The 19,483-nt window shown below is 44.6% G+C and overlaps 1 protein-coding gene across 6 annotated transcripts in view; it reads right to left on the reverse strand.

The window, feature by feature from the left end:
- Positions 1-4,516: 4,516 nt before the first annotated feature.
- RABEPK (Rab9 effector protein with kelch motifs) overlaps positions 4,517-19,483 on the reverse strand; it is a 46,257-nt gene continuing 31,290 nt past the window's right edge. For all 6 annotated transcript variants that reach the window (XM_063936838.1, XM_063936835.1, XM_063936833.1 and 3 more), the window contains 5 exons: positions 10,034-10,186; positions 8,634-8,795; positions 8,363-8,512; positions 8,118-8,267; positions 4,517-5,719 (listed from right to left, as the gene is read on the reverse strand). In XM_063936838.1, coding sequence (XP_063792908.1) covers positions 5,442-5,719; positions 8,118-8,267; positions 8,363-8,512; positions 8,634-8,795; positions 10,034-10,186 — 893 coding nt within the window. In that variant the 3' untranslated portion in view covers positions 4,517-5,441. The remainder of the gene's footprint in view (positions 5,720-8,117; positions 8,268-8,362; positions 8,513-8,633; positions 8,796-10,033; positions 10,187-19,483) is intronic.

Genomic DNA, 19,483 nt, shown 5'->3' on the forward strand with positions numbered 1-19,483 from the left:
ATAACGGTGATGCCCAGTCAAGGGCGGAGCCACTGAGAAGAGAGATGATGTAGGCAATTTTTGTACGGTCACTGGGAAAATTGCCAGGTTGTAGCTCAAACTGAATCTCACACTGGTTGAGAAATCCCCTGCAGAATCTTGGAGATCCGTCAAATTTTGCTGGCGTTGGAAGATGAAGACGTGGAGCAGAAATGGGTAAGGTGGGTGGGGTTATAGCTGGAGTCACTGTGGTTGACGCACCAGATGCGCCTGATCCACGGAGAGTTGTCTGAATCCCATCCAGCCGAGTAGAGAGATCCTGGAGACAGCGGATGATGTGGCCCTGTGCAGCCTCCTGATGTTCTAGTCGGACTGCCAGTTCTTGCATCGGCCTGGCCGCTTGATCCTGGTCTCCGGCTGGATTCATTAGGTCAGTGCTTACTGTCACAACTGAGGGCCTGAGCTGACGGGAGGCAGCCTCAGTTGTAGGGGCTGAGATGTACCGGAACCTGGGAGGTTGTATCAGACCCCTGGACATGTAAGTAACATGAATAATAACTGCCCGAAGGCGTGACCACGACAACTTGGATAAAAGTCAATGATGTTTATTATGACAACTCCGCAACACAGCAGCAGTAAAAGAAAACGTAAAAGTCAGCAAATAATAAATACAGTTCCTGGGTACTACAGGATGGCAGGAGCCACAGGGCACTGGTAGTGTGAGATAGTTCTTATGATCTTCTAGATGGAAAGTCCTTACCAGGCCCGACTGTAGCAATGGAGATAACCCAGGATTGTGCCAGCTGGTGTTCCAGGAAAAGCTGGGTTGCTGAAGGTAAAACAGCTGCTGTGGATACTGGCTGGAACCAGACTGTTGTTAGCACGGAGTGAATACTGGCTGGAACCAGTTAAATAATAAATGAACTTGGGAGCGATGAAATATGAACTGAAATGTAGAACTTGAGAGCGGAGAAATAATAATACCGGTGGAGAGTGGTAAAGTGTAGAAAGGACACCGGCCCTTTAAGGGAAGCTGTACTCTGCTGGAAGCTGAGCTGGAAGCAGGTAATGTTGTAGCTGGAAACAGATGAATCCACAATGGATTGGAGAGTCAGGCTACACCGCAGGTGGAATGCTGGTGCGGGTCTCTATGGTGGAAGTCTTGAGACAGGAGCTGGAACCTGGAAGACAATCACAGGAGAGAGACAAACAGGAACTAGGTTTGACAACCAAAGCACTGACGCCTTCCTTGCTCAGGCACAGTGTATTTATACCTGCAGCAAGGAAGGGATTGGCTAGGCAATTATGCAGATTAACAATACTGACAACAGATTGGAGGAAATGATCAGCTGACAGAATCCAAGATGGCTGCGCCCATGCAGACACTTGGAGGGAAGTTTGGTTTGTAATCCATGTGGTAATGAAAACAGTAATGGCGGCGCCGGCCACTGGAGACGCCAGGCTGACAAGTGCACATCCAACCACGCGGACACAGCGGAGGCCGCGGCTGACGTAATCGCCACTCTGACACTCTGCATGCAGAAGCTCAGGGACGGCGGCGGAGGCCGCGGAAGACGCCATGCCAGATGTAATAAGGCGTTACTGTGACAGCGTCTCAGGGAGACAGGAGAGGATGCAGGAATGTGAACATTAGGATAACAGATGGGATCCGGTCCTGGAGCGCTGAGCCAGCCTTAGGAGGCATCTGATGGGTAAGAAATGGCGTCCAGATACCCGGATCGTGACATTGGCGTAACATTTATAATATGCATACTATAAAACTATACAGAGCAGCTAATTTCTCCACTTTTATCACTGCTTAGTACATGTCCCCCTAAGTGTATTGAAAAGAAACTGATTTCAGAGAGTTTAATCCTCAACAGAAGTGATGCTGTGGCTACACACACACAGGGCACCTGCACTGCAGCCACAGCAGCCTAGGTTCAAAACCTCCACGGATATTATCCTCTAAAATTATAATAAAAATTATAAAACAAATATGACGTTTTAGATTATCTAACAATTGGTGTCAGTCCTCAAAAATTGCAATTAAGAAAATATCAATTTGTCTGTGTTCACAATCTACATGGATAAACATGTATACATCATGTCATTAAAGATGCTTCATATCTTCTGCCACTAGTAGTAACCACAAAGAAAATACAACAAAAATGTAAATATAAAAAAACTTTTATTTGGAAATAGAGAGGCTCCCATAACGTATGGTACTTCAATAAAAAGGAACATAAAGGGGTATCGCAAACTTAAAAAAATGAAGGGGGGGGGGGGAGCGAGGAAGGAGACAAAAAATGTATACATTATCAGAAGCGATTGAGTTTTATGTAATCATGTAAAACACCATGGGATTAATAATCCCATTGCAAAAATCAAAAATGCCTCATTTCCGCAGCAAACCTATCTCCTCTAGCTGTTGTAGGTAGTGGATCAACGCCTTTAAGAACCTATTCATCACACTTATGTTCCTTCTATATATGGCTGTGTGTCATACATAATGGCTTTGCATACATTTCTTCTGTGTTCTAAAAATGTGGTGTACATACTAAGTGTGGTCCTGCCTACATACTGCACCCCACAGAAACAGATTAGACAGATTACAAATGCTGAAGAACAATTAATGAGAAGATGCATTACTAATTTCTGTCCCAAGGAAAAGGAAGTGAACTCCAGACATCTATTGGCAATATGGTTACATGTCCTGCAGTTCTTCTTGCCACACATCCAGCATCCCTTTATTAGGCAGCCTACTGGAATTTATTCTATGTGAGGAATCTTCCCTACTACTATTAATCTTGGTACAGTTAAGGAAGCTGGAGACACTTGGTCCTTTAGGTCCCCAGCCTTTTTAAAGACTACCTATTTCTAAACACAGTGACAGTACGTTGTCTAGCTTCAAAATAGAGACATTTTTTGTAACAATTTTTAGAATTTGTTCATAACAGACATTAACTTTAGATAGAAAGGGAAGGATAGACTTATTCCCTTCATATGGAGTCTTAGGGGTATATTCAATTAGCGTCGGATCCATTCCGACATGCATTTGTTCGGAATGGATCCGACAACCCCTATTCAAATCTCTTCTCAATTCGACTATTTCAAGTCGAATTGAGATGAGGGACCCAGGAGGAGGAGGAGGGGGGAGCCGCCGGCAGACGGAGATCAGCGCTACAGTAGCGCTGCAGGAGGATGTCACACAGCCGCCCGACCTCACGGCAGTGTCCACCCGGCTCCAGCAAGCGTGACCTCACTTGCTGGAGCCGGGTGAAAGCTGCCGTGAGCGGCGCGGCTGTGCGACATCCTGCTGCAGTGATCTCATCTATATGCCCGCGGCTGTCCCCCCCCCCCCCCCCTTCCCCCGCTCTAATCCCTCATCTCAGTCCGACATTTTTTTATGTCGGACTGAGATGGTTGAAAAGGTGGCGCCCCGTTTTTGGACACAAACACGTGGATCGGCAGCTATTCCGCTGATGCACATGCTTTTCAACAAGTCCAAATTCGTCGACTTGTCGAAAAAATTTGGGATATATTGAATAGGTTGAATCACGATTCGACCTTAAAAAGTAAAAAACTGACGTCTTTTCGACAGACGGCAGCTTTCGACTTTAATTGAATATACCCCTTAATATTATTGGCTTCTAGCCTGGATTTTTCTAAGAGACTTGGGGTATAGTCCTGTACAACAAAGGCTGCAGTTAACTCCGCTTGTCTTTGGAAACTATCATAATCAGAGTAATGTCTGTTAACTCTTAAGTACGAAGGATGTTGGGCTATACTGTATTTAAGAAGAAAAAGCCCCAGGTATCAAGTACAAATTTAAAGCAGCACTCACACTAAGTGTAAAGTCCACTAGGCTTTAGACTTAATGAAAGTGCCTTTTTTAATTTGCAACTAAAAGCTGCCACTTCATAAACATAGCCCACTATTTGTAAGTTTCTTATTATGACAACTAGAGTATTTAAGGCGGTACCTAAATCCTTAGGAAAAATACTTGTGGTGATTTTATCCCACCATGGAGCGGGAGACAGCCAGGAAGTGAACTTGTGTTGTGCTAGAGGTGCTTGTAAATCTCAGACCAAAATAATTAGAATTACTATACATAAAAAACGTAGAAATGGATAGAGTGTTCCCATTCCAAATCATATGGGCCATCATACATGCTCTGCTCCTTGAAGCGGCCCATAGTTGTCAAAACGGAGGAAAAACTAAATCAAACCAAATATTACCGCGTGCAAGAATAAAGCCCACAGAATCCAAATAACCGTCTGTCTCTCCTTCAAGTCCATATTACCTCTAGGGTAAAAGTGGGCTGCGTGAATGCCACCAACATGCGGGATATTCATGTAAAGTAACTCTACATCACAAGTTAGTAGATGGAAAATTGTGTTCATTAAAGGTGCAGTAATTGTGACCCTCTGTAATGTGGCAACTATCTTAAGATTCTTACCTGCCCATGTTTGAAACCATAATCTTTATTTGCCACAAATGCATTTGGTATTTGGCTTCAAAAAAATCTCCAACACAGCAGACATGACTTTATTGTGCAAAAAAAAAATGAAAAAATAATTTGCTTAAATGATAGATACTGAATGTTCCATCAGTGAAGGAATCACCAACCGCATCAACTTTGGGCACAAAGCAAATCCTGCCGAAACCTAACCAGAAATGTGAACAAGATGTTTTCTGCATATTCAAAATTGATATGTATGTAACAGAGTAAAAGTCAGCACGTGAGGAGCCTGTTAAAACGGGATACGGTCGTTAGGTCAACAGTCATTAGGTCCACCACTGAAGGTCGACATGCATTAGGTTGACATGGCCAATAGGTCAACATGAGTTTTTCACATTTTTCGGATTTTTCTATACTTGACGATCCACGTGGACTACAATTGGAACAGTAAACTGTGCCGAGCAAAGCGAGGCACCTTGTCTGAAGCATGGCAAGTGAAGCGAGCCATGCGAGGGGACACAGCACACTAATTGGGGTTCCCCATCACTTTACAAAGAAAACGACACCAAAAAAAGTCCAAAAACTCATGTCGACCTAATGCACATGTCGACCTTCAGTGGTTGACCTAATGACTGTCGACCTAAGTTGAGTCGACCCAATGACCTGTACCCGTTAAAATTTACCTCACATTTTACACTACTTCCCATAAATATCACTCATTGATCTTTTTGAATCAGGGTGCAGAATCAAGATTAACACTTATGTTTTAATACCTAGTAATATAGAAATAGAAGATGTATGGAAAAATACATGAAAATGTTCAAATACAAAAAAAAAAATTATCCAAAAACCATCAGTAGTTTACAAAGGTGTGAAAAGCTGTAATGCTGTAGAGGACAAATGTATATGCAGTTGATTTAGTCTTTAACACCGACTGCGAGACTGCAAGAGCATATTTCCAGCATCTGAAAGAACATAATTTGGCTGTACATAAAAGCTATTTTTGAAGTGCAGTTACATAGCAGTCATTGTAAAGTTCTCCATTGGTGTCCATGCCACCAAAAATGAGGCAGAGGGGCACATGCCTGGTGTGGTCTAAGACCTGATCGACAACAGAAAGGTCATTACTGTCTCCTTTTTCATTCACGTCACCTTGGACCTTTTCAGAGTTAGAGATGTCTGTCCTTATTTTCCATGGAAGAAAACACATGGAGTGATCTAACCGTGGAGCAGGACTGGGGGAATCAAACTTCAGCTGTGTCCATACATTCTTTTCTAAAGGATGTTGAAGAAAGTTCAAATGTGACAAGTGTAACTGTTCAAGTTTCAGTATGGTGGACCTTATTTTTCTCCTTAAATAGCAAGTTAAGTACTTTCTAACAAGCACCTGATAAGACAATTTTTCTGTCCTCCTCAAAATCATTAAAGTCTTTTTAAAATCTCTCTAGAGAGTAGGTCAGTATGGTTTCCAGTCCCATTCACAGTCTCTCAGGCTGTAAGGAAAGATGTGTTCAAAGCTGGGCCGAAACTGTGTACCCAGCCGACGGCAGATGCAACAGAACGATATATTGCTGCCTAAAGTATTAAAACTTTAAAACTTTTAAAAGGGAATGGGTAACGAATAAACTTCAAAGTGTGAGGCTTCCTCCAGAACAATACACAGATCAGTACACCGCTGTTCCCACGTAACTGAAAAGGCACTCACATTAAAGTTCACCCTCGCGTTCCCATAAAGGTATCTTTGAAGCTATGTAAAATATGACCAGCTTTATTTCAGGCAATAAGCCAAAAGAATGACACTTACATTCAAATTCAGTCTCGAGTGCACTGAAAGGTATCTTTCAATTCCCCATACGTTGCGGACAGAAGGCAGATGAACCGATGTATAGCAAAAAACATACACTGGTTTATTCACAGACTAAAAACAGACATGAAAACTGCAAAGAAACGTCCCGCAATAGATGGGTGTCCGTCACAGCACGGATGCTTCTTCCTTTTAAAAGTTTCAACGTTTTAATACTTTAGGCAGCGCCTGTTTTTTAAGCGTTTATTTGTTCATGTCTGTATACCTTGGAACTCTAAAGGGTGAATTCCACTGATTTAAACATGGCAGCTTAGTCTGTAGCGCAGGGCTGCAAACATTTACTTTTGTTGCGATATATCGTGCAGCCTGTACACACTGCACAAATCAGATGAACAACTGCTGGATATATCATTCCCCTGCCGCATCCAAATGCATGGGATCATTAGCCACATCTTCAGATTGGGCTGCATGTACAAGCAGATCTGAAGATGCGACAGACGACCCACAAGATTGCACAATAGTGTGTATGCATTTGACGATTTGAAACATTTATAGTTGCAAATGGAGCAATCGTTCAAAAAAAAATTTAAAAAAAAAATTGTTTAGTGTGTTGTCTACTCTGTAGAAATACTCTGTGGTCATGTAATGGCAAAGTGGGGAGACGGAGGGTGAGAATTTTACAGTGCACACTCAGTTGAGGAGCATCAGTACAAAGCCTCCGATTACGTGGACAATATGACTGGTTGCCATGCTAGTCACATGACACTGTGCAGAACTATAAACCATTAATAGCAGCCTAAAGAAACAAAATCAAGGAAAATGTTTTTCTATAAAACTTGTCTTCTAGTCTGCCCCAGTGATTGATGTGGAAACATGCACCTCATTTTTCATGGGATTGCTTATAAAGAAAAAAAAAAAAAAGCTACCATTTTTTTTCGTTGCTCTAATTGTACAGTTTTGAACAAAAGTTCTTTGGTTTGGAGACAGTCAGGATCCTGGCGGTCGGGATCCCGGCAGCAGCATCTCAAGGGAAAGTACTGGGGTTATGTTTAGGCTGCAGGAGGGGACAGTAAGGGTAAGTACTGGGGTTATGTTTAGGCTGCAGGAGGGGACGGTAAGGGTTAGGCTGTGAGTGGGATGGTTTAGGGTTAGTGTTAAAATACTTAATGGGATCCGTTGGGATTCTGATGTTGGGATGCCACTGTTGGCCTTTGTCTGATCCCAACCTCCAGGATTCCGATACCATATCTTTGGTGTATGTATATGAATAGCTCTTTAAGAAATTAACTCGACACCAGTTATCTTCCTCCAGAGAAGCAATGGTATCGGGTCAGAATGTCGACATTTTCTAAAGGTCGACAAGAATGTCATGTCAATATATTCATTGTGTTGACATTGTACATGACGACAGCCAAAATAAAATTTTAATGCTAAATTTAGGTTGAGTTAGCTTTTTTTTTTTTCTTTCCATTATTGTAGCCTAAACCTTATGTCAACACTTTAACTGGCGATATGCACAATGTCAACATAACGTCCACGTAGCCATTCTGAACGTCAAGATATACCACACCCAAAGCAAGAGCAGTGTTCTGCGCCTGGCTCCTTTGCTCCACTGAAGCCTGCAGGAATTCTCTGGATGGGCAGGACAGCTTCAGGTAGTGAAGCTGTGATTGGTCAGGTTGTTAGTTAACAGAGAGCAATCTACAGAGCCCAGTGATGACAGCACCTTTAAATACACACCAAAACCCATGCAGTACACAAGGACAGTGCAGAATACATATGAACCGTAACAAAAAATAAAGATGATTATTCAACTGATAAACTAGTTATGGGTTAAGGCTTTAAAAACCACAACAGAAGATGACATACCTGTATCATATCTGTGCATACTGCCTATAGCCCCAGTTTCAGTCATTCCACCATAGATATAAATGGACTTTTCCCAGGAAAGTGCAGAGTGGGCTGCACAGGCAGGAGGACGGTCCCCCTTCACCTTTAGCTTCTCCCACTTCATAGTGCCTAGAGAATATTAGACTTATGTTGTGGGAACTGCATATATTTTTATAATGGATGCAGCTGTGTATGTACATATCTCCATCATATAGAAACTGTACCTGTGTCAATGCAGGACATGTCACTAAAGAAGGTGCTGCCTGCCATCCCACCGTGAATGAACAGCTTGGATCCTAAAGCTGCCAGAACGTGTCCATGCCGGGGTCTTGGGGGGTCACCAGCTGTTTCCGGCTCTGTCCATGTCAGGTTGGCTATCACAAACAAGTCGCTAATTATATGAACCACAGACATGCTATGATCATAAGCCCAGATTTTCATTTTCACGTGAGAAGGCGAATGGCCACATTTACAACATATACCCAGAGATCTTACTTATATCAAATACATGAAGTTTGTTGTCATCAACTGGCTCTGCACCTCTCTCCCCTCCTCCAAAAACATAGAACTTGTCTCCGATGGCAGCAGACGACGTGTGATATGTCCGAGGTGTTGGGGAAGATCCCTCTACTTTGGGGCTTTTCCAAGAACTCCTCCCTAAAAACAGAAATCACAACACTGACAAGCTACACATTAACAAAAAAAAAACAAAAACAGAAATGTCTATAGAGTTATAGGATTGCAAAATGCAAGGTGAAAACAGCATACAATATATATCAAACAACAGCTTTAAGACAGTAGGGTCAGGATTGGGCATAAACATCTTGAATCCGTGGATCCAGCCTGCCTTGTGTGAACGGCTCATGCTGCTTGTGTAATGGTGTTGGGAATGTCTTATTGACTCACATTAGGTTCTAACCACTTAACTGACGATTTTTCCCTTCAAAAGCGTTAACAACATTGTTTTTTAAAAATTATTTTATTTAACAAAAGTTAAAAAAGTATTTTTTAAAATATTTAAACATTATATTATGCACATCTGCAGAACGGATCTCCTCATCAAAAACGGGGGAACAGGGTGGGACGGTGCAGTTGCATGAAATCGGACCATGCCAGTTAAGTGGTTTTAAGACCAAGTGAGAATTGTTTAAATTCCACAGCCTTCCTGAGTATTGTTTTGGCCATGTACTTATTCTTCATCAAATTTGATATTAAATAGATTTTTACAATATTTATTGTACGCTGCTGTTACACACTTAAAAACATTTATAACCCTTTCCCTCTTAGTGGATAACCCGGGTAAATGCTGGGGTGAGCAAATGCGACTCAGGTTCTGGCTCAGTGTGAAAGGCTCAACCAGTGTTTAATCCCGTGTCCAGGAAGGCTTCAGTGTGAGCAACACAACCCAGGTCGCAATAAAAGGCTGCCGATTGGCTATCATCAGCAGGGCACTTGGCGGCAGACGTGTGCAGTGTGAAAGGGGGTCAACCGAGATCCAACATGCAGTTGAAACGGGTTCACTACGATATGCCGGCGGTCGGGCTCCCGGCGACCAGCATACCGGCGCCGGGAGCCCGACCGCCGGCTTACCGACAGTGTGGCGAGCGCAAATGAGCCCCTTGCGGGCTTGCTGCGCTCGCCACGCTACGGGCACACTATTTTATTCTCCCTCCAGGGGGGTCGTGGACCTCCACGAGGGAGAATAAGTGTCGGTAAGCCGGCTGTCGGGCTCCCGGCGCCGGTATGCTGGTCGCCGGGAGCCCGACCGCCGGCATACTGAAGACCACCCGTTGAAACAGTGAGCAGTACCCTGGGTCGGAGCAAGGGCTGCAGTATGAAAGGGGTTTAATTGCAATATTTAAAGCTTTATATTAAAACAGGCAATTAATACATACCTGGGTTTAATAATTGAACACTGTTTCTATTCTCTGCCTGTTCAGCTCCTCCAAATACCCAGATGCTCCCTGGGTTACTAATAGATGTAAAGCTTGCATGTTCATAACGTGGTAAAAGACCCTCCCAACAAGGATTGTCCCACTCGTATTTGTCTACAAATAAGGAGATCACACAGGGAAATATTCAATTGAAGACGAGTTCAGATGAAACATATGTTATAGAACATGGATATAGGTAGGATCGTTAGTAAATGTTGTTGGAAACAGTAAAAGATTTTGGCCGTGGTGCTTCCTACCTCTGGATTTCTCTACCTCTCCCCCTCAGACTCGCCACCTCTCTACAAAACTACAAATGGGCTCTCAAGACTCACATCTTCATCAAACCCAGCCATCTCTCATCCGGTATTTGGATGGGTTAAAAGGCCGACAGGTTAAAAGGCCGACAGTCAATAGGTCGACCAAATGGTCGACATGATCAAAAGTTCAACAGGTTCAAATGGTCAACGTGACAATGGTCAACACAGCATATGGATGACATGAGGTGTTTTTTATTTTTTCAACTCTCTCATACTATATCATCCGCGTGGGCTACAACTGGGAAGCATGGCAAGCGAAGCGGTACACTTATTGTGGTTCCACGTACTCTAAGGTAAAATCGGACACCAGAAAAACCCATGAAATACTCATGTCGACCTTTTGACCTTGTGCATGCCGACCTATTATACCATAACCCTCTCATCCTAAACCTCTGTTCCATGGTCCCCATCTACCCAATCTGTTTCACGCTTGTCTGTCAGCCCCTCCCCTTTAGAATGTAAGCTCTCACGAGCAGGGCCCTCTACCCTCATGACCCTTTCCTTCTCTTACTTAGACTATCCTGTATTCCATACTCCTTATAACGGCACCTAACCATCGGTTTCTGCCACCCTGATACAGAAATGTTTATATACCATGTAGTCCTACATTGTCTTGTACTGTAAGTCGCTGCTTCTTTTTGCTCATTTGTTTATGTACTTTGTTAAGTGCTGCAGAACTCTTGTGGTGTCATAGAAATAATAATAATAATAATAATAATAATACAAAGAAATTTTGGGAACAGTTATATTCATTTTTCGCTACCAATTTAGTTCAAAGTGCAAACAATTATGAATGGTGGAATGCTATTTACAATGTTAGTAGTTACTTTACGTGTAGCAAGATTATGCTTTTACCACGGCCATATACTAATGTTAATTATCTTCATTTCCTGAAATATGCACACATGTAAATTTGCATTTAAAGGGACTTTTTTTTTTACCATGTATCACTTTAATTTATTAAATAAATCAGTATAACTTAATGAAGCTACTGTTCAGTTTCTTCTTTGTTTTATTTACATCTTTCTTAGTTCCCTCATTTTCCTGCCAACACTTCTAGGCTAGTGCCAATGGCTTCTATATGCAAATAAATACCAGGCTCAAAATGCACATACATACAGTCTATATCCTGCACTATCATAAAAAACGAAATCTACAAATATTCATTCCAATTGTCTTGAAATTAAAGGAATAAAGGTTGCTTTTGTCCAAATCCAACACTTTGTAAGGCTACAGTAATGTATTGTCAGACATCTTGAAGTTCAGAAATTAGGGTGCAATATGTGACATTGGGAACATTATATAATGAACAATCAGGGTAGTAAATTCAATTCTTGAAGATGTGCCACCTGGCATTACCGCAATACTCGGCTGCGCACATCAGCAAATATAGTAGTGGCAACATCACAAGTGTTTCCTTGCGTGCAAGGCAAAACTTGCGATATTGGCAGGCACAACATGCAGTTTTAGGATGGTACATTACGTCAGTGTCAGGAAATTTAATTCCCCCCCTAGTCATGTGGAGAAGTGTAATGCCCACCCAAAAAAGAAAATGCAGGTGTACATGTTAAGCACCATGAACACTAGTAATCAACACAATTATAAAAGACTTTACATTTTAACATGAGAAATTGAGGTGCTTAGCACAATCTGTGGCCAAAAATGTTGGCTCACCTACCAGGGCCAGGTGACCTCATCGGGTTGGGCCATAACATCCCTAACATTAACCTATACATTTATCAAGGTCTTACCTATCAGTGCCCATACTAGTATGTACACAGCAAATGCAAGGACCCATACTAATTAAAAGCACATAAGGGTAGGTGGGTGGGATGCTAGTGAAGGTAGAAGGTGACTCTACCTTCAAGTGTACATACAAGTTTTACAGAGTAAAAGAGGGAGCTCGACTGCACATCCGAATTTTAAACATAAGAGGTGCTACTTTGCTTAGACTTGTAGTGCCATACAGCAAAAAAGAAAATGCAGTGTGCACCTGCATGGTTTTATTTTCTGTGTGGCACTACAAGTTTTCGCAAGGTAGCACCACTTATGCTTAAAAATAGTGTGTGCAGACCAGCCCCCCATTTTGCCCACTATTAATAGTCCATAATGTTTTTGGAGTGGTTTAAAAATAAATATTAAGTTCATTTAGGCAATAGTTTTGAAAGCATTCTTCTGCTTCCACAACATTAACGCAGTAATAAAATACTAACTTATTTGTCAGGATTAGTTCCTAAAGATTGTAAGCTTACAAGTATGGCCCACTACCTCTTACTCTGGCTGTTATTACTCGGTCTTGTTTTATTATAGTTTTGTTCACAATTGTAATGCACAATAGAATACGCCGATGTTATATAAAATAAGAATTTACTTACCGATAATTCTATTTCTCATAGTCCGTAGTGGATGCTGGGGACTCCGAAAGGACCATGGGGAATAGCGGCTCCGCAGGAGACTGGGCACAAAGTAAAAGCTTTAGGACTAGCTGGTGTGCACTGGCTCCTCCCCCTATGACCCTCCTCCAAGCCTCAGTTAGGATACTGTGCCCGGACGAGCGTACACAATAAGGAAGGATTTTGAATCCCGGGTAAGACTCATACCAGCCACACCAATCACGCCGTACAACTTGTGATCTGAACCCAGTTAACAGCAGGATAACAGAAGGAGCCTCTGAAAAGATGGCTCACAACAACAACAATAACCCGATTTTTGTAACAATAACTATGTACAAGTAATGCAGACAATCCGCACTTGGGATGGGCGCCCAGCATCCACTACGGACTATGAGAAATAGAATTATCGGTAAGTAAATTCTTATTTTCTCTAACGTCCTAGTGGATGCTGGGGACTCCGAAAGGACCATGGGGATTATACCAAAGCTCCCAGACGGGCGGGAGAGTGCGGATAACTCTGCAGCACCGAATGAGAGAACTCCAGGTCCTCCTCAGCCAGGGTATCAAATTTGTAGAATTTAGCAAACGTGTTTGCCCCTGACCAAGTAGCTGCTCGGCAAAGTTGTAAAGCCGAGACCCCTCGGGCAGCCGCCCAAGATGAGCCCACTTTCCGTGTGGAATGGGCTTTTACAGATTTTGGCTGTGGCAGGCCTGCCACAGAATGTGCAAGCTGAATTGTACTACAAATCCAACGAGCAATCGTCTGCTTAGAAGCAGGAGCACCCAGCTTGTTGGGTGCATACAGGATAAACAGCGAGTCAGATTTTCTGACTCCAGCCGTCCTGGAAACATATATTTTCAGGGCCCTGACTACGTCCAGCAACTTGGAATCCTCCAAGTCCCTAGTAGCCGCAGGCACCACAATAGGTTGGTTTAAGTGAAATGCTGAAACCACCTTAGGGAGAAATTGAGGACGAGTCCTCAATTCTGCCCTGTCCGTATGAAAAATTAGGTAAGGGCTTTTATAGGATAAAGCCGCCAATTCTGATACACGCCTGGCTGAAGCCAGGGCTAACAGCATTACCACTTTCCATGTGAGATATTTCAAGTCCACAGTGGTGAGTGGTTCAAACCAATGTGATTTTAGGAATCCCAACACTACATTGAGATCCCAAGGTGCCACTGGAGGCACAAAAGGAGGCTGTATATGCAGTACTCCCTTGACAAACGTCTGAACTTCAGGAACAGAAGCTAGTTCTTTTTGGAAGAATATCAACAGGGCCGAAATTTGAACCTTAATGGACCCTAATTTGAGGCCCATAGACAGTCCTGTTTGCAGGAAATGCAGGAATCGACCCAGTTGAAATTCCTCCGTAGGGGCCTTCCTGGCCTCGCACCACGCAACATATTTACGCCAAATACGGTGATAATGTTGCACGGTTACATCCTTCCTGGCTTTGATCAGGGTAGGGATGACTTCATCCAGAATGCCTTTTTCCTTCAGGATCCGGCGTTCAACCGCCATGCCGTCAAACGCAGCCGCGGTAAGTCTTGGAACAGACATGGTCCCTGCTGGAGCAGGTCCTGTCTTAGAGGTAGAGGCCACGGGTCTTCCGTGAGCATCTCTTGAATTTCCGGGTACCAAGTCCTTCTTGGCCAATCCGGAGCCATGAGTATAGTCTTTACTCCTCTCCTTCTTATGATTCTCAGTACTTTTGGTATGAGAGGAAGAGGAGGGAACACATACACTGACCGGTACACCCACGGTGTTACCAGAGCGTCCACAGCTATTGCCTGAGGGTCCCTTGACCTGGAGCAATATCTGTCCAGTTTTTTGTTGAGGCGAGACGCCATCATGTCCACCTTTGGTTTTTCCCAACGGTTTACAATCATGTGGAAGACTTCTGGGTGAAGTCCCCACTCCCCCGGGTGAAGATCGTGTCTGCTGAGGAAGTCTGCTTCCCAGTTGTCCACTCCCGGAATGAACACTGCTGACAGTGCTATCACATGATTTTCCGCCCAGCGAAGAATCCTTGCCACTTCCGTCATTGCCGTCCTGCTTCTTGTGCCGCCCTGTCTGTTTACGTGGGCGACTGCCGTGATGTTGTCCGACTGGATCAATACTGGCTGACCCTGAAGCAGAGGCCTTGCCTGACTTAGGGCATTGTAAATGGCCCTTAGTTCCAGGATATTTATGTGAAGTGACGTTTCCATGCTTGACCACAAGCCCTGGAAATTTTTTCCCTGTGTGACTGCTCCCCAGCCTCTCAGGCTGGCATCCGTGGTCACCAGGACCCAATCCTGAATGCCGAATCTGCGGCCCTCTAGGAGATGAGCACTCTGTAACCACCACAGGAGAGACACCCTTGTCCTTGGAGACAGGGTTATCCGCTGATGCATTTGAAGATGCGATCCGGACCATTTGTCTAGCAGATCCAACTGAAACGTTCTTGCGTGGAATCTGCCGAATGGAATCGCTTCGTAAGAAGCCACCATCTTTCCCAGGACCCTTGTGCACTGATGCACTGACACCTGGCCTGGTCTTAGGAGTTTCCTGACTAGGTCGGATAACTCCCTGGCTTTCTCTTCCGGGAGAAACACCTTTTTCTGTACTGTGTCCAGAATCATCCCTAGGAACAGCAGACGTGTCGTCGGAATCAGCTGCGATTTTGGAATATTTAGAATCCATCCGTGCTGTCGTAGTACTATTTGAGATAGTGCTACTCTGACCTCTAACTGTTCTCTGGACCGTGCCCTTATCAGGAGATCGTCCAAGTAAGGGATAATTAAGACGCCTTTTCTTCGAAGAAGAATCATCATTTCGGCCATTACCTTGGTAAAGACCCGGGGTGCCGTGGACAATCCAAACGGCAGCGTCTGAAACTGATAGTGACAGTTCTGTACCACAAACCTGAGGTACCCTTGGTGAGAAGGGCAAATTGGGACATGGAGGTAAGCATCCTTGATGTCCAGAGACACCATGTAGTCCCCTTCTTCTAGGTTCGCTATCACTGCTCTGAGTGACTCCATCTTGAACTTGAACCTTTTTATGTAAGTGTTCAAGGCTTTCAGATTTAAAATGGGTCTCACCGAGCCGTCCGGCTTCGGTACCACAAACAGCGTGGAGTAATACCCCTTTCCCTGTTGTAGGAGGGCTACCTTGATTATCACTTGCTGGGAATACAGCTTGTGAATGGCTTCCAATACCGCCTCCCTGTCGGGGGTAGACGTTGGTAAAGCAGACTTCAGGAACCGGCGAGGGGGAGACGTCTCGAATTCCAATTTGTACCCCTGAGATACTACCTGCAGGATCCAGGGGTCCACTTGCGAGTGAGCCCACTGCGCGCTGAAAATCTTGAGACGGGCCCCCACCGTGCCTGAGTCCGCTTGTAAGGCCCCAGCGTCATGCTGAGGACTTGGCAGAAGCGGGGGAGGGCTTCTGTTCGTGGGAAGAAGCTGTCTGTTGCAGTCTTTTTCCCCTTCCTCTGCCCCGGGGCAGATATGAGTGGCCTTTTGCCCGCTTGCCCTTATGGGGACGAAAGGACTGAGCCTGAAAAGACGGTATCTTTTTCTGCTGCGAGGTGACTTGGGGTAAAAAGGTGGATTTCCCAGCCGTTGCCGTGGCCACCAGGTCCGATAGACCGCCCCCAAATAACTCCTCCCCTTTATACGGCAATACTTCCATATGCCGTTTGGAATCCGCATCCCCTGACCACTGTCGCGTCCATAATCCTCTTCTGGCAGAAATGGACATCGCACTTACTCTTGATGCCAGAGTGCAAATGTCTCTCTGTGCATCTCGCATATATAGGAATGCATCCTTTAAATGCTCTATAGTCAATAATATATTGTCCCTGTCCAGGGTATCAATATTTTCAGTCAGGGAATCCGACCAAGCCACCCCAGCACTGCACATCCAGGTTGAGGCGATTGCTGGTCGCAGTATAACACCAGTATGTGTGTATATACTTTTAAGGATATTTTCCAGCCTCCTATCTGCTGGCTCCTTAAGGGCGGCCGTTTCTGGAGACGGTAACGCCACTTGTTTTGATAAGCGTGTGAGCGCCTTATCTACCCTAGGGGGTGTTTCCCAACGAGCCCTAACCTCTGGTGGGAAGGGATATAGTGCCAATAATTTTTTAGAAATTAGCAGTTTTTTGTCGGGGGTAACCCACGCTTCATCACACACTTCATTCAATTCATCTGATTCAGGAAAAACTACGGGTAGTTTTTTCACACCCCACATAATACCCCTTTTTGTGGTACTTGCAGTATCAGAGATGTGCAAAACCTCCTTCATTGCCGTGATCATGTAACGTGTGGCCCTACTGGAAAATACGTTTGTGTCTTCACCGTCGACACTGGAGTCAGTGTCTGTGTCTGGGTCCGTGTCGACCCACTGAGGTAACGGGCGTTTAATAGCCCCTGACGGTGTTTGAGACGCCTGGACAGGCACTAACTGAGCTGCCGGCTGTCTCATGTCGTCAACAGTTTTCTGTAACGTGCCGACACTGTCACGTAATTCCTTAATTACGGCCATCCATTCAGGTGTCGACTCCCTAGGGGGTGACATCACCATTATAGGCAATTGCTCCGCCTCCACATCATTTTCCTCCTCATACATGTCGACACACACGTACCGACACCCAGCACACACACAGGGAATGCTCTGATAGAGGACAGGACCCACTTAGCCCCTTGGGGAGACAGAGGGAGAGTTTGCCAGCACACACCAGAGCGCTATATATGTATAGGGACAACCTTACAATAAGTGTCTATCCCTTATAGCTGCTTATATCTGTTATTTTGCCAAATAAGTGCCCCCCTCTCTTTTTTACCCTGTTTCTGTAGTGCAGGATGCAGGGGAGATTCTGGGAGCCTTCCTACCAGCGGAGCTGTGTGGGAAAAATGGCGGTGTACTGAGGAGATAGGCCCCGCCCCCTTCACGGCGGGCTCTTCTCCCGCTTTTTTCTGGAAAACTGGCAGGGGTTAAATACATCCATATAGCCCAGGAGTTATATGTGATGTATTTTTTGCCAAATAAGGTAATGCAGTGAGCCTGTTGCCAGCAGGTCTCACTGAAAATAAAAAAACCTATTTAAACTTTTACTCTAAGCAGCTCAGGAGAGCCACCTAGATTGCACCCTTCTCGTTCGGGCACAAAATCTTAACTGAGGCTTGGAGGAGGGTCATAGGGGGAGGAGCCAGTGCACACCAGCTAGTCCTAAAGCTTTTACTTTGTGCCCAGTCTCCTGCGGAGCCGCTATTCCCCATGGTCCTTTCGGAGTCCCCAGCATCCACTAGGACGTTAGAGAAATAGATGTTAAAATAAGAATTTACTTACCGATAATTCTATTTCTCGGAGTCCGTAGTGGATGCTGGGGTTCCTGAAAGGACCATGGGGAATAGCGGCTCCGCAGGAGACAGGGCACAAAAAAGTAAAGCTTTACTAGGTCAGGTGGTGTGCACTGGCTCCTCCCCCCATGACCCTCCTCCAGACTCCAGTTAGGTACTGTGCCCGGACGAGCATACACAATAAGGGAGGCATTTTGAATCCCGGGTAAGACTCATACCAGCCACACCAATCACACCGTACAACTTGTGATCTAAACCCAGTTAACAGTATGACAACAGAAAGGGCCTCTTAAAGATGGCTCCTTAACAATAACCCGAATTAGTTAACAATAACTATGTACAAGTTTTGCAGATAATCCGCACTTGGGATGGGCGCCCAGCATCCACTACGGACTCCGAGAAATAGAATTATCGGTAAGTAAATTCTTATTTTCTCTATCGTCCTAAGTGGATGCTGGGGTTCCTGAAAGGACCATGGGGATTATACCAAAGCTCCCAAACGGGCGGGAGAGTGCGGATGACTCTGCAGCACCGAATGAGAGAACTCCAGGTCCTCCTTTGCCAGGGTATCAAATTTGTAAAATTTTACAAACGTGTTCTCCCCCGACCACGTAGCTGCTCGGCAGAGTTGTAATGCCGAGACCCCTCGGGCAGCCGCCCAAGATGAGCCCACCTTCCTTGTGGAGTGGGCTTTTACAGTTTTAGGCTGTGGCAGGCCTGCCACAGAATGTGCAAGTTGAATTGTGTTACAAATCCAACGAGCAATCGACTGCTTAGAAGCAGGTGCGCCCAACTTGTTGGGTGCATACAATATAAACAGCGAGTCAGATTTTCTGACTCCAGCCGTCCTTGCAATGTATATTTTTAAGGCTCTGACAACGTCCAACAACTTGGAGTCCTCCAAGTCGCTAGTGGCCGCAGGCACCACAATAGGTTGGTTCAGATGAAATGCTGATACCACTTTAGGGAGAAAATGCGGACGAGTCCGCAGTTCTGCCCTATCCGAATGGAAGATTAGATAAGGACTTTTATAAGATAAAGCCGCCAATTCAGATACTCTCCTGGCAGAGGCCAGGGCTAGTAACATAGTCACTTTCAATGTGAGATATTTCAAATCCACCTTTTTCAATGGTTCAAACCAATGGGATTTGAGGAAATCTAAAACTACATTTAGATCCCACGGTGCCACCGGAGGCACCACAGGAGGCTGTATATGCAGTACTCCCTTGACAAAAGTCTGGACCTCAGGGACAGAGGCCAATTCTTTTTGGAAGAATATTGACAGGGCCGAAATTTGAACCTTAATGGATCCCAATTTGAGACCCATAGATAATCCTGATTGCAGG

Source organism: Pseudophryne corroboree, chromosome 8 (assembly GCF_028390025.1).
Source record: "Pseudophryne corroboree isolate aPseCor3 chromosome 8, aPseCor3.hap2, whole genome shotgun sequence".
NCBI lineage: Eukaryota > Metazoa > Chordata > Amphibia > Anura > Myobatrachidae > Pseudophryne > Pseudophryne corroboree.